Genomic DNA, 15,976 nt, shown 5'->3' with positions numbered 1-15,976 from the left:
ATGTCCTTAGCATCGGAGGTCAACTCCTTGAGAGCAGATATCAGTCAGACATCGGCCATATCAACCGATTTCTGTTCGGACGTTAGTCACTAACCGATGGATGTCCGACCGGTATGCATCGATGTATGACCAATGTGATTGTCATCGGGCGGACAATGGTAGGTGATTAGAGATGCATCGTGGGCCCTTTATGAACCGCATCATTTAGCATGTACAATTGATGTCTGTAGGATACTCAATCAATAATCTTACGATGTCCGGTTATCGCACGAGTACCGTAGTAGGATTAATTTCGGATTATTATCAGATATTCAATCGATGACCAGATGTTGATCGCTGCCTCCCTGGCCCAAAATAATTTTGGTTGTATGGACGCGACCTCAAGATGGCAATTGTTACTGTGATGTGTTACTATTTGGCTGATGAGGACTGATGTTTAAAAAAAATGCTCACCCTTCGTCTACCCCTGATGTCCTGCCATCGGCCTGCGAATTTGACTTAATATGTCGTCTGTTGGTCTGTTGCAAAAATGTCCAGTTTTTGTTCAACTTGCTCTCATTTCTTTATTTCTGCATCAGTTACATTCATACTTGGTGCATACGATCCTTGGGTCCAAAGGTAATTTAAAGTCAAAAGGTCAAATGATATGAAATCATGGTCATCCTTGTTTTTGTTCAACTTGCTCTCATTTCTTTGTGCATCAATTTTCATCACACTTGGTTGAACGAATCCTTGGGTAATACTACATGTGTGTTGTTGAGGATGATCAAAGGTCATCTCGGGTTCAAATTGTAACGTTTTTGTTCAATTACTTGTTGTCATTTCGTTATTTCTGGATTAATTATGTTCACACATGGTCCATATGATCCCTGGGTAATGCCACATGTGTGTCCATGAGGATGATGGAGACAAAGGCCATCTAGGGGTCAAAGGTCAAATGATGTGAGGTAATGTCCATTCTTTTTTGAAGTCTTTTGTGTAACTTGTTCTCATTTCTTTATTTCTGTATCAATTTTGATCACACTTGGTACAAATGATCCTTTGGTAATACCACATATGTGTTCTTGATGATGGGGTCAGAGGTCATCTAAGGGTCAAAAGGTCAAGTTTTTGTTTAACTCTAAAAGGACTGGGCCCCCCAACGCTTTGCGCGATATTTCCAAAACGCAAAAAGATAGAGCCGCAATTTTTTTTACTTTTTTCTTTGAAGTCTCGTGCTTCTTTTGAGACCGAATTCGCAACGTACAGTTATAGTGTCACGACGCCACATGACTTTTATGAGACAATGTCATGTCAAAAATGGCTCATTTTTATACTTTAAATTTGTTTACAGTTTATGGAAGATGAAATTCATAAAAAGGTGTTCTAATTGGTCTGCTTAAATAATTTAGGGTTTAATTTAGTTGTTAAGTGGTCTGTAATAATTTCCATTGAAAAGAACAATGAAAAAACAAGATGAAGACATGAAGAAACAAAGAAATACATAAGAAATTCTAAAAACAAAGGAAAACATAAGAAAAATTTTGGCTTTCACGATTCTTTTTTGGAAACCTTTGATTAAGATTGCAAGAAAGATGACATCTGGGGGAAAAAATGAAAATTTTAAGTGAAATTGGCTGTTATATATATGCAAATAATGCTTTTCACTAATGAATTTGCATAGTTCATAATTGAATAAATGTTTCAAATTAAAAAAAAAAACAATGACCTGTAGTTTATGAGGTAAAAATGTGCCAAATTTCCAGTCCTTTTAGGGTTAAGCTGCTCTCATTTAATTATTTCTGCATCAAATATGTTTACACTTGTTACAAATTTTCCTTGGATAATTCCACATGTGTGTTCATGAGGATGATGCGATCAAAAGGTTAATTGATACAAGGTAATATCTATCCTTATTCAAGTTTTTTTTAACTTGCTCTCATTTCTTTATATCTGTATCAACTTACTACAAATAATCATTGGGTGAGACCACACTTTTGTTCTTGAGGATGATAAGGTGAAAGGTCATCTAAAGGTCAAAATATCATATTGCATATTTTAGTGATCGCAAAATCAGGAGAGATTGCTGGTTCACGAACCACCTTGTATAAAACTTTCACCTACATGTACGTGTATGTACTACACAGAGGTTTTTTTTAATTTATTTTTAATTTTCTTTCCAAACAATTTCCTAATTGTGTTGGATCGTCTTTGAGAAATTCCCTCCAAGATTCCAACAAAACTACTCCCCTGTATTCTTATTTTTTCCATCTTGTTCTATATACTGTCGATCAGGCAGGTGCTTGGGAAGATAGAGTCTTTATTGGGGAAGCAGAGCCATTGGTCTGTAACAGGTAGGTAACCAGATAACTGTTTTCACAAAACTGTCCATCAAAGCTGTGCATAATCTTATGAACAAGTGGAGTATGGCAAGCCAAATGTGTGTGTCTCAGTCACATATTGATATTGCTTTAGAAATAAAAAATGCTTTGCCTTGTAAATAGTAAACAGGCAGCCAAAACTGCTTTAAGACCACTCTTTAGGACCACCAGGCAAATGGGACCACAAATTTAAGTTTCCTCTGATTATATTTCCACATTGAATCATGCAGATTACCTGCTTGATAATGTTCTTGTCCCCTTTAAGTTGTTTTTATAGACGGATTGTTCATGTACGTATGAAGTAAATCATTTTATATACAGCAATAATTCTTAACATTTCATGACAACGGTTGAGCTTACAGTTTTTCACTTCATAATTCAGTCTATTGTAAAGTTATGCATGATATAATCAAGAAAGCTGTATGAAAGATTTTGTATGATATTTATAAAATGTTTCCACTCAGGTTTTACAAAAGATTTGAAGCTGATACACCCAATAGAAGGAAATGATAATGAATTGAAAATAAGAATTGACATCTAATTTGCATATTTTGATATAATTGCAAAACTGTTGTGTTGTAAAAAAAAAATTCAAATAGAAAATATCTTTGATTTGTGCCTTTTCTTTTACAATTTCTTAACTCTTCACGAAAATATTTGAGCTTACAGTTCTTCATTTCATTGTTCATTCTTTTGCAGTGTTATGCATTATTGAATGAAGAAACACATGGACCCCTCAGAAAAACAGCCACTTTGGCTAAAGAAAATGAAATACAAAATGTTGCACTGCTTGGTCTGTTCTCAATGCAGATCCATAAGGGGTCAAAATGGTCTGAAAAGTTCATTTATTAAAAAATTATGTTAATGGAGCATGGGGAGAGTTAAATAACTTTACAACTGATTTCATATTTATCCTGTAGATCCACTCATAGAAGCTAGCAACAAGTTGAGAGAACAGGTCCTACAATTCTTCTTCTATGTACATTCTTTCATTCAAAGGTTTGTATCAATGCTTAAGAAGACTGAAGATAGATTATAACATCATTCAACAAAAGTTTTCAAAGCAAGCTTTCAACGTTTTGTATTATTCTTCAACAACAGAGCATTTGAAAACAAACTGGAAGCAAAGAGGGCAAAGAGTTTAGATGAATTACTGCTTTGATTTTCTGATGATTTTGAAGTCTAAAGAGAAAAGGACAACACAAATGCACATCCAAAAGAAATGTTCAAAGATTCCAAAGTTGTCTGCAAGGGAAATGGTTGTTCATTCAAGCAAGAAGTTTTTTTGTCTCGCCTGCATAGCAGAGCGAGACTATAGGCGCCGCTTTTCCGACGGAGGCGGCGACGGCGGCGGCGGCGGCGTCAACATCAAATCTTAACCTAAGGTTAAGTTTTTGAAATGACATCATAACTTAGAAAGTATATGGACCTAGTTCATGAAACTTGGACATAAGGTTAATCAAGTATTACTGAACATCCTGCCTGAGTTTCAGGTCATATGACCAAGGTCAAAGGTCATTTAGGGTCAATGAACTTAGACCATGTTGGGAAAATTATTTTCAAAATCTTAACCGAAGGTTAAGTTTTTGAAATGACATCATAACTTAGAAAGTATATGGACCTAGTTCATGAAACTTGAGCATAAAGTTAATCAAGTATAAGAGAACATCCTGCTCGAGTTTCAAGTCACGTGACCAAGGTCAAAGGTCATTTAGGGTCAATGAACTTTGGTCAAGTTGGGGGTATTTGTTGAATTACTATCATAACTTTGTAAATTTATGGATCTAGTCCATGAAACTTGGACATAAGGCTAATGAAGTATTAGTGAACATCCTGCCTGAGTTTCAGGTCACATGACCAAGGTCAAAGGTCATTTAGGGTCAATGAACTTTGGCCAAGTTGGGGGTATTTGTTGAATTACCATCACAACTTTGAAAATTTATGGATTTAGTTCATGAAACTTGGACATTAGATTAATCAAGTACCACTGAATATCCTGTGCGAGTTTCAGGTCACATGACCATGGTCAATGGTCATTTAAGGTCAATGAACTTTGGCCGTGTTGGGGGTATATGTTAAATTTCCATCCTAACTCTGAAAGTTTATGGATCTAGTTCATAAAACTTGGACATAAGAGTAATCAAGCATCACTGAACATCCCCTGTGAGTTTCAGGTCACAAAACCAAGTCAAAGGTCAGTTAAGGACAATAAACTTAGGCCATGTTGGGGTAATTGTTGAAGTGCCATCATAACTTTGAAAGTTTATGGATAGAGTGAATGAAATGTGGACATGGGTGTAGTTGACAGTCTTAAGTCTCCGTTCAAATGTCATTTATGGTCAATGAACGTGGTATTATGTCATTATATGAATGGTGTTTTTGTGAATGATTATTTTATAGTAGTTTTCAAAGTTAGCACTGCTGCTATATCAAATTGCGTAATGCAGGCGAGACTGCCAGAGGCGTTCCACTTGTTTAAGAATGAACTGACAGTGAACTGCAAATTAATTCATACTGCATCCCATTTCTACAAAGAAGTACAAGACAATACACAGTTGCACTGTAGCCTTTGATGGTGACACGTAATGTTGACAGTTTCTTGAGAAAACTGAAAAGTGATTTTTTTTTTAAATAGATAATTGGGGATATATCCTATTTGATTTGATAAAAAGACATGGATATTGAACATTAATTTTTGACAAAAATTGAAGTTGGGTAAAATATTGTGTGAAAACAGTTTCAAAATATGACAAAATAACTTGGAATTTGACCATTTTAAATAAACATTTTACAAATTTCCATTTGCAGGTATTTGGCTACATCCAGGTTAGTCTCTTCTCAAGACTTCAATGTGGTGCCATCTCTGTATAGTCAGCAAGTGGAAGGTTTTCCACTAAGACTAGCAACTGAACTAGTTAATGTATCTATGTTTATTGGGAGGCTGAATGAACTCTCCTCGTCAAGGCAGTATGTCACTTCTCGTGATAGACAGGTATTATATTTATTTATTTAAGTATTTAGTCTTGAATTTTTTTATCAATTTGTTTCAATATAACAGTCATATGAATTTGACATAACATAACATTTTCTTTAAATGTGCGAAGTTATGGAACGCTCTTGCATCTGAAATGAAAGAAATACATTCAAAATATGCCTTCAAATGTAATATAAAAAACTCTTTACTTCCATATTGATCTTACAGCTCTTTCTAGTGTTTTTCTGTATGTTGTTTATTTTTTTTATTGTAATTTATTGTGAATATGATTGTTGCTTTCTTGATTCTCTGTTTTGTATGTTTTCTCAAGGGGAGCTCTTTTACAAGCCAGAGGTTTTTATTGCAATTCCTTAGCCACATTATATGTATATAATTGCTTTGTATTTTATATTATTAATAAATGAACTCAATTGTGAATTTTAGTCAATATGACTAGTTTATGTTTATGCATGTATTAATTCATTCATTCATTCATTCGTTTATGAATAGTTTATTAATTAATTCATTTTTGTCTCACCTGCATAGCAGAGTGAGACTATAGGCGCCGCTTTTCCGACGGCGACGGCGGCGGCGGCGTCAACACCAAATCTTAACCTGAGGTTAAGTTTTTGAAATGACAGCATAACTTAGAAAGTATATGGACCTAGTTCATGAAACTTGGCCATAAGGTTAATCAAGTATTACTGAACATCCTGCCTGAGTTTCATGTCACATGACCAAGGTCAAAGGTCATTTAGGGTCAATGAACTTAGACCATGTTGGGGGAATCAACATCAAAATCTTAACCTAAGGTTAAGTTTTTGAAATGTCATCATAACTTAGAAAATATATGGACCTAGTTCATGAAACTTATACATAAGGTTAATCAAGTATCACTGAACATCCTACATGAGTTTCACGTCACATGACCAAGGTCAAAGGTCATTTAGGGTCAATGAACTTTGGCCGAATTGGGGGTATCTGTTGAATTAACCATCATAACTTTGAAAGTTTATGGATCTGATTCATGAAACTTGGACATAATATTAATCAAGTATTACTGAACATCCTGCCTGAGTTTCATGTCACATGACCAAGGTCAAAGGTCATTTAGGGTCAATGAACTTTGGCCAAATTGGGGTATTTGTTGAATTACAGCCATAAATTTGAAAGTGTGTTGGTCTAGTTCATAAAACTTGGACATAATAGTAATCAAGTATCACTGAACATCCTGTGCGAGTTACAGGTCACATGATCAAGGTCAAAGGTCATGTAAGGTCAAAGAACTTTGGCCACGTTGGGGGTATTTGTTGAATTGCCATCATATCTCTATAAGTGTATTGGTCTAGTTCATAAAACGTGGAAATAAGAGTAACCAAGTATCACTGAACATCTTGTGCGAGTTATAGTAGTTTTCAAAATCAGCACTGCTGCTATATTGAATCGCGTGATGCAGGTGAGACGGCCAGAGGCATTCCACTTGTTCTTTATTTGATAGTTTAATTCTTGTTCAGACATGGTGTCACAAATATTTAGCCAATCAGTTCCCTGAATTCAGGGGTGGGGGGGGGGCAGTTTTACCAAGCAGTTTGTAAACTACACACTACTAGTGAACCTTTCCTGTGCTAAATGAGGTGTTTATGTGTACCATATCTATTCCTAGTGTATTATCAAGATCTTACCTACTTTGACAGAACGGAAGTCACAAAGTATAAAAATGTGACAAGTAACCAAAATTTCTGAAGGTTTCCATGGCGAAGAAGAATAGTGTAGTAGGTTTCACAGTACACCATGTATCTTTCTTGGTGTCACGTGGGAAGTGACTTTTTTTAATTATTTATCTACTGCTGCTTGACGCCAAATAAAGAATACGTAAAACTGATAAATACAGTTAGTAAAAGATTTAATCAAAGCTCTTAAATCATTATGTGGTTTCCTTTGATATCTTTTACAATGATTTACATGGAAATATACATGGTTATAACAAAATACAACTTAACTTAACGGTAATCGTTGACTCTAGCCCCCATCATCTCATCTGGCCTGACATGCCCCACTCGGCCCTGGTGGTCGGTCCAGTTCCTGGCCTCCGCAGCTAGCGATGTCTCTTCCACTCGGCCTCGGCCTCCGCAGACTGTGTTGCCCCTCGATGAGTATATAGCCCTCAGATCAAAGATGTGGCTTCAACAAATTAGTGGACGAGATCGAGCCCCCAATGATGACATGAATTGTGTCGAATCATGTCGGTGGAGAACCGGTGGCAGCTGGGGTCGTTATCTCGTCACCGACGTAGTCCCTCAGTTTTAACTTAGACTGCCTATACGAACATCTGTAGTCTATTCTAGCTTAGGTGGTTCTCCCTGAATTACTGAAATTAACCTCCTAATATACCCTACCTTAACTAGGAATAACTGTACAATTTCTATAACGTAATTCAAAGAATTTCAATAGCAGATGAGTGCATAAAGCAACACATTTTTAATAACAAAAGACTTCCTGTGCATCTGTACATCTACATTCTTCAATGCTAAAGCATAGTATTAAGACACCTGTATGAAGATGCTTAGCTAGTACGAAATATGTCTAACACTTGAACAAAATATGGCATCCACCTGATCTTGTACTCTAGGGGGGGGGGGTATCAAACGTTTCCAACGCTTGCTTTTGGAACATTCAAAACATATGTACATATACAATTGTCTATAGGCCTACCATAAGCTGGACCAAGTAAATATTTTAAACACATGTCTGAACTCAACTGGAATACTCTATAATTAAATTTCTTTCCTGACAATATCCCCCACCTTAAGATGAAATTAAGGGAACCTGAATTACATCTGTTAAAGAAATTTACTTTCAAAGCGTTGACTAAGCTTTCATAACACTATTTCCAAAAACACAAGTAATATCGATTTCTATACCAGCATAACATATATGCCAAAACTAAAAGCTTTTTAGTTTTGTAAAAGATCTTCACTTTTCAGTTTAAAATATCAATTTAAATTCTGCAAAGCGCATTAAAATTTACAATCCTTTCTTACTTTGCTTTGTCAAATAACTGTTTAAATTCAGTAATCTTTCCGAACACAACTTCTTTTAAAACAAAGTGCAGTGTTTGTTACCACTTTCATAGCATTGTATATTTCAATAAATGAAAGTACTTCATAATCCTTAAAACATTGCTTTATGTATGTAAAATCAGTATTCTTCTCAAAATCAGCATGTTTTTTTTTAAACAATTAAGTAAATTAAAATTATTGCAATGCCATTCAATTTTCAAAAATTCATATTTTTGTGTACATAAATTGCTTCAAAAATGGTTACAAAGTTTCAACCGTTTCATGTTTAACATATTTAAATTCAACGCTATGTTCTTGCTTAATTTTTTTTTTTTTTAAATAATCGATTAAAGAAACAAATTTTATATTTCAAACACAGTTACTGATTTGCAATATTTTCATTAAACGAATTTGAATAGCACTTGCACGAATACAGCATATTCTAACACATAAATATGTATTTTGTATAATGAAAGTGCATGTTATAAACTACTATAAGTCTAAGACCATTTTTTTTTCAAAAACTTCTTACGAACAAGATAATTCTGTGTGTTTTTTGTTTTTTTTATGTCATTGCATACAAATTCCATACAAAGAGAAAAGAAATGTTTTACAATCTTATTTCCTAAACTAAATAACCTATAAGTTTTCCCTATTCTAACTAATTTCACAGGTAAGCCCTACTAACGTAAATCCCTATTCTAATTTCTAATCGCGAATTGTAGTTGAGTTGCGATTGTGACTTGCTTGATGATCCAAGGATACCTGGAATAAATGATAAAAAGATCATGAATATCTGCAAAATACTTATGCATAAAACATAGAATTGCGTATAAAATGGCCCTATGGCTTCTTTTTATATGACATGAATATAGAAAATATTACGATTCATAAGTGCACAGATATTGTATAAAATGTTTATTTTACGAAAGCGTGTAGTGTATAATATTGTGTATAAGTATTTAGTGTTTATGAAATATATATTTTGAACCATATATCCGTAATAATATTTAATATCCCAGTGAACTAAAGCTCTCTCACACCAGCTCATTTGACATACATGTAGACCCGGGATCAAACACGGTTATCTTGTTAAGGTGCCGGACATCTATCCAAAACCAGTCTGAACTATCCGGTTTCCTAACCAATACAATCGGATGCGCATAAGACGGATCCGAAGGCTCGATAACCATTGACTTCAGCATTGACTCAACCTCGACAACTTGTGGTACCCTAGTGTAAGGAGGAGAACGAACAGGTCCATCACTTGTCAAATGAATTTTACACTCAGCCACTGAAGTTAGCTTAGGAACGATCGTGAATACATCCTGGTATTCGCTTAACAATTCTCGAACCTCATCTTTAGAATCATGAACATGATTCACAAAGTCCCTTTGAAATGAGCCTGGCATATCATGAGTATCTTCCTCATCTCCAACCTTATTGCAAATATCAGCATCACTTGGATTTCTCTCATCCCTTTCTTGACAATGACTCATCTTACTCCACAAAGCCTGAAGTGACAAATCGTCCTTTTGCTTTCGCAAAAAGTCTTCCGATTTAACTTTAACTCCCGAGCCTTTCACTCTCGAATCCCGTTTAGGTTTATATTTATTTTCCTGTTGTGCCCTAGATTCAACAGCCATAGCCTCATCCACGCATGAAGATACATCATCCAAAATCTCAACTTTCGGAATCAACTCACTCACTTCGGAAACCCGAACATTATCTTCCGAACTAGACACAACTTCCGAACTTTGCACATCAGATTCGGATACCCGATCATCGTTCGATCCAGACACAACTTCCGAACTTTGCACATGAACAACTTCGGAAACTCGAATATCTTCCGAACTATCAACATCAACTTTGGACATGCGATCATGTATATTCTCTTTACGATCTATACTAGGCATCCATTGCAAGTCAGGATCCTTGGGCTCACGTGCCCCCTTCACATCATTACCAATAATGACGTCACACAAACAATTAGGCACACACAATGCATTGACCTCTCCAATGAAATAGGGACTATCAAGCATGACCTTTGCCCTAGGAAAACGCCTAAAAGTGCCATCTATCAGCTTAACCAACTGAATCACCCCCGTGAACTGATTGTCTAATACTAAACTCGTTCTCACTATACTCGTGCTACTCCCAGAATCCTTCAGCACGGAAACGGGCTTGTTCATGGGTAACAACCTACCCGAAACAACCGGCATATCAGTCATCGCACCAACTTTTTCATACGCCATACCAAGCGTTTCAACACTTGCATCACTCTCTGATGGAACTTCACCTATGAGTATACAACCGGCTAAACTTTCTACGAATCTAGTGGATTTCGACTGACTACTTGCCACATCGTCTGAACGCAAAGTTCCTATCGGTATAAAATTTTCATTCGAATGTAAACTTGACTTGTTTGACCTAACGCTATTAATCGGAGTGTCCTCCACACTCATAGCCTGAGCTGAATGAACTATGGGCTTCATTGGACAATTCCGTTTCAAATGATTCGGACTACCACACATGTAACACCCATACATCGTACCGCCACTATCATAATTAGGTTTTGTGTTATATTCCGTTGAATTAGCATACTTAGGTTTCCTATCTGCCTGTGGACCTAATACTGATTTAGGGTTTTGGATTTGACTTAATCTCTGTTTCTGATTTTGATTCTGTCTTTGGTTTTGATTCTTAGGATTAAATTTATCATTCCTATGACCAATGAAAGTATGCAATCCATGCGCATGCACATATATCTCAGCACATTCAACCATCTCATGCAACTTCCGACAATTCCTCTCCTTCAAGAATCCAACTACCTCTCTGGGACAACAATCCAAAAATTGCTCCCTAACAACCAAATCGACCAGGGAATCGTAATCACTAACACCAGACAAATCCAACCACTTATCAAAGTACCCTTTCATCCTAACAGCAAACTGTTTTGGGCGCTCTTCCCTATTTGGTCTTACTGACCTGAATTTCTTCCTATAACCATCATCAGTAAGATGGAAGTATTCCATTAGCTCACGCTTTACCCTATCATAATCGGTGCGATCAGTGCTATTCATTCTATTCACTACATCCAGTGATTTTCCAGTCAGATTCGAAATTAAATGCAAGCATCTAACTTGTTTTGGTATGTTCTGACTATCCATTAACAGTTCAAACTTTGTTATGTAAGAATCAAAACTGTCAGTTGATTCATCAAACTTTCCTACCTTCAACTTAATCCCACTGAACTCAAGAGGGCGTTCCTCTAATTTTGCCTGTTCAATTTTAATTTGGGCCAAGCGCAATTCGTGAGCTTCCTTTTCTCGTTCTCGCTCACGTTCGTGAGCTTCCTTTTCTCGTTCTCGCTCACGTTCGTGAGCTTCCTTTTCTCGTTCTCGCTCACGTTCGTGAGCTTCCTTTTCTCGTTCTCGCTCACGTTCGTAAGCTTCTTTTTCACGTTCCATAGACTCTGTGACAAAACTACTTAATTCGCCACCACTAAGTCCTATCTCTCTACCTAGAGTAGAAAACTCCTTCATTTTCTCTATACTACTAGCCATATTGACTAAATTCCAAAACTAACCAGACTTGAATTGTGAAAGGCGTCCGCAAAAACCAAAGCAACAATAGCTTTAACCTGGCAACCAAATGCCAAACCCTAGTACAAGCACCGCACTAGAAATCGTATCTCCACGAGCATACAATTTATTCAACCATGCGAACAAAGCCCACTTCACACATACAAATTCACAGTCTGTAACATACAATACTTGCTACCCTGCCAACGAGTTACCCGTAAGAATAGACAGTAATTATGTGAATTAAGAACAAACAGTTCTTCCCGACATATCCTTTATCCTAACGACCAACAGCCCACTATATACCATAGCATTAAAACAGGGCCTGCTTTCCCTAAATGCTGTTTACCCGGCCGAAAAAAGGTATGAAGTATATTTTCTCACTGAAAATTTCCCACAATAATTCATCGTACTATCCAAATGTAAATTCAAGCATAGCAAGTATGATTAGTACCAAGGCTTCAATGCACACCTTGGGGAGAAATACTTTTAAGAGCTATTACCAACAGACCATCAATAAAGTATCCATTTGGAAAGATGACCACAGATTAATTTCTTTCCTAAATAATTTTGAATTATTTCAAGCAGCAGTGTCTCGGTGGGACCTCCAAATAGTCACGTGGGAAGTGACTTTTTTTAATTATTTATCTACTGCTGCTTGACGCCAAATAAAGAATACGTAAAACTGATAAATACAGTTAGTAAAAGATTTAATCAAAGCTCTTAAATCATTATGTGGTTTCCTTTGATATCTTTTACAATGATTTACATGGAAATATACATGGTTATAACAAAATACAACTTAACTTAACGGTAATCGTTGACTCTAGCCCCCATCATCTCATCTGGCCTGACATGCCCCACTCGGCCCTGGTGGTCGGTCCAGTTCCTGGCCTCCGCAGCTAGCGATGTCTCTTCCACTCGGCCTCGGCCTCCGCAGACTGTGTTGCCCCTCGATGAGTATATAGCCCTCAGATCAAAGATGTGGCTTCAACAAATTAGTGGACGAGATCGAGCCCCCAATGATGACATGAATTGTGTCGAATCATGTCGGTGGAGAACCGGTGGCAGCTGGGGTCGTTATCTCGTCACCGACGTAGTCCCTCAGTTTTAACTTAGACTGCCTATACGAACATCTGTAGTCTATTCTAGCTTAGGTGGTTCTCCCTGAATTACTGAAATTAACCTCCTAATATACCCTACCGTTACTAGGAATAACTGTACAATTTCTATAACGTAATTCAAAGAATTTCAATAGCAGATGAGTGCATAAAGCAACACATTTTTAATAACAAAAGACTTCCTGTGCATCTGTACATCTACATTCTTCAATGCTAAAGCATAGTATTAAGACACCTGTATGAAGATGCTTAGCTAGTACGAAATATGTCTAACACTTGAACAAAATATGGCATCCACCTGATCTTGTACTCTGGGGGGGGGGGGTATCAAACGTTTCCAACGCTTGCTTTTGGAACATTCAAAACATATGTACATATACAATTGTCTATAGGCCTACCATAAGCTGGACCAAGTAAATATTTTAAACACATGTCTGAACTCAACTGGAATACTCTATAATTAAATTTCTTTCCTGACACTTGGGCAAATGTTGGTCCTGAAAAGCACCACCCAAGCTTGACATTTCGACAAGTGTTCCTGTCGTCTTCAGGAGAATTCCTCTGAACACTTGTCGAAACGTCGAGTTTGGGTGGTCCTTTTCAGGACCAACATTTGCCAAAGAAAGATACTGTGAAACGTACTACACTAACCAACATTTGCTTTACACAGCATCTGAGAGCACCCAGCTGACGGATCACCTGGGTGGTCTAGCATACAACACACTGAGACCAGTCACCAGTAATATAGTGAATGATGAAGATAACAAATATGTGTATTTCTCTCCTTTCAGGCGTCACATGATCATCTTCTTCTTCATTGTCATCTGGATGTCAGGTGGTACCTCATACAAGTTCTTCATCATCTACATGTTTCCACCGCAGGTAAAAACATTGGGCTCGAAACAGAAACACCTGAATTCACAAAGGTGGTTTCAATTCTGTGGTTAGAAACCATGAGCTATTCAGATTTCTTGCATTATGTTGTAATTCAGGATAATAATCATACTTGCTTATATAGCACTTAATACTTACTTTATCAAAAGTCTCTAAAGCACTCCACAGTAATGCATCATAATACTCTTGCAATAGCAAAGCAGCTGTTACATGTACGTGTTCTGCATTTCAAGGAATAAATTGCTACCAGGTACCCATTCACCACGCCTGGGTTGAGTGCAGCACATTGTGGATAAACTTCTTGCTGAAGGAAAACACAACATGGTCTGGAATTGAACCCACATCCCTCAGGTTGAAAGACGAGAGTCTTAACCACCAGACCATGCCGCCCACAATGTATGTACTGTATATTGAGAAAGCATCAAAAATTGAATGCATGCTTTTATCACAGCACACTAAATTGACACTTTTTATGTAGGTTACATAATTTACGAGCCCACTGATCTGAATTAACAAGTCCACTATCTGTGTTAATTAAAGGGACAAGTCCTACTCAACACTAAATTTTAATTGAATAAAAAGAGAAAAATCAAATAAGCATCACACTGAAAATTTTATTAAAATCAGATGTAAAATAAAGTTATATTTTGAATTTTCCCTGAATTCATAAAACAGTTATATGCACATCTTGGTCGGTATACAAATGAGGGAACTGATGACATTACCCAGTAAGTATTAGTTTATTGTTGATTTGATTGGTTTTGCAATATCCCCCCCCCCCCTCTCTCACATCCTTTCTCTATATACATATGTCTATGCGTTTATATCTTTATGTAATATTTTTCCTCTCTCTTTCTCTCCCTCATAGGTTCTTCTCATGAGATTGAAATAGTTGATTGTTTGAACAAGCAAGTTGATAGATTAATGCAAGATCTTCTCACCACTGCTACAATACGTTACAATCAGGTTGGTAATCTCGTTTGTAATGATGATGATGATGATGATGTGATGATGATGATGACAATGACGATCATGATGATGATGATGGTAATGATTATATCCCAGGTAGAAGAACTAGATCCTCTGAAGACCCACTTAAATTAACATATCCAACTAAAAGAAAACAGACCGGAGATAGAACATTCACCGTTGCATCCTCAATGGAATAGAACAAACTCCCTCTCACAATAAGACAATCCCCAACAATTGAGTCCTTGAAGAAGTCCCTTAAAATTCTTTTGTTATAGGCAACTGCCTTCATTTAATATGTCATTCTCATTTTTTTTTTGTATAAATAAGTTAACTGAAATTGTGTGTGCTTTGGGCCATGTATTATTTTTATTACTATTATTTTGTAGTGAAAACTAAATGCCATTCATGTTGCTAGTACTTATTTGTAAGTATATATTAGAATTACAATTAATAATTGAACCTAACTATTTGTTGAAAATAACAGTCTCAATAGGCTTTTCCTTTATCAAGAGTCTTTGAGTAAACATATCTAGAATATTTACTAGTACCTTTGCCTCTACAGTCACATGATTGAAACTGACTTTGAACTAGCCGATGGTGCGTCATTGAAAATAATGTAATAGCTTTGGACTGTGACTATGGCAATAAAGGAAACAAAACATAAGAAAAATTGTTGGCATCATTCCTGTTTGGAATCTAGCTCATTAAGAATTAGTCTTATAGCAAATCTTCAGAAGCACTGACTCTCACCTTTTAATCAGGAGGTACGATAGCTCAGTTGGACGAGCGGGGGTTTTGGATTCCGGTGAACTGGGTTCGATTCCCACTTGGTGCGCTAGTGCCCTTTGGTAAGGCATTAATCCTCATTACCAGGTCCCTCACAGATGACCTTAAGCCGTTGGTACTCTGGTTGCTTGCTTACAAGCATTCATGCTTTCTTAGCAATCAGATAAAAAATTACCTCCAATTAGAGTTTTGTCTTTCAATACCACTATGCCATTTGCGTCTTTTG

At 36.6% G+C, this 15,976-nt stretch overlaps 1 protein-coding gene across 1 annotated transcript in view; it reads left to right on the top strand.

The window, feature by feature from the left end:
* Nucleotides 1-1,995: 1,995 nt before the first annotated feature.
* The window catches only part of LOC129259568 (protein MMS22-like), a 44,625-nt gene continuing 30,644 nt past the window's right edge, over nt 1,996-15,976 (top strand). The window contains exons 1-5 of the mRNA XM_064098363.1: nt 1,996-2,333; nt 3,281-3,359; nt 5,169-5,352; nt 13,890-13,980; nt 14,861-14,958. Coding sequence (XP_063954433.1) covers nt 5,287-5,352; nt 13,890-13,980; nt 14,861-14,958 — 255 coding nt within the window. The 5' untranslated portion in view covers nt 1,996-2,333; nt 3,281-3,359; nt 5,169-5,286. The remainder of the gene's footprint in view (nt 2,334-3,280; nt 3,360-5,168; nt 5,353-13,889; nt 13,981-14,860; nt 14,959-15,976) is intronic.

This window comes from Lytechinus pictus, chromosome 4 (genome assembly GCF_037042905.1).
Source record: "Lytechinus pictus isolate F3 Inbred chromosome 4, Lp3.0, whole genome shotgun sequence".
In the NCBI taxonomy this organism is placed as follows: domain Eukaryota; kingdom Metazoa; phylum Echinodermata; class Echinoidea; order Temnopleuroida; family Toxopneustidae; genus Lytechinus; species Lytechinus pictus.
The sequence above is the reverse complement of the archived record's forward strand: the minus strand, read 5'-3'. Positions and strand labels throughout refer to the sequence as shown.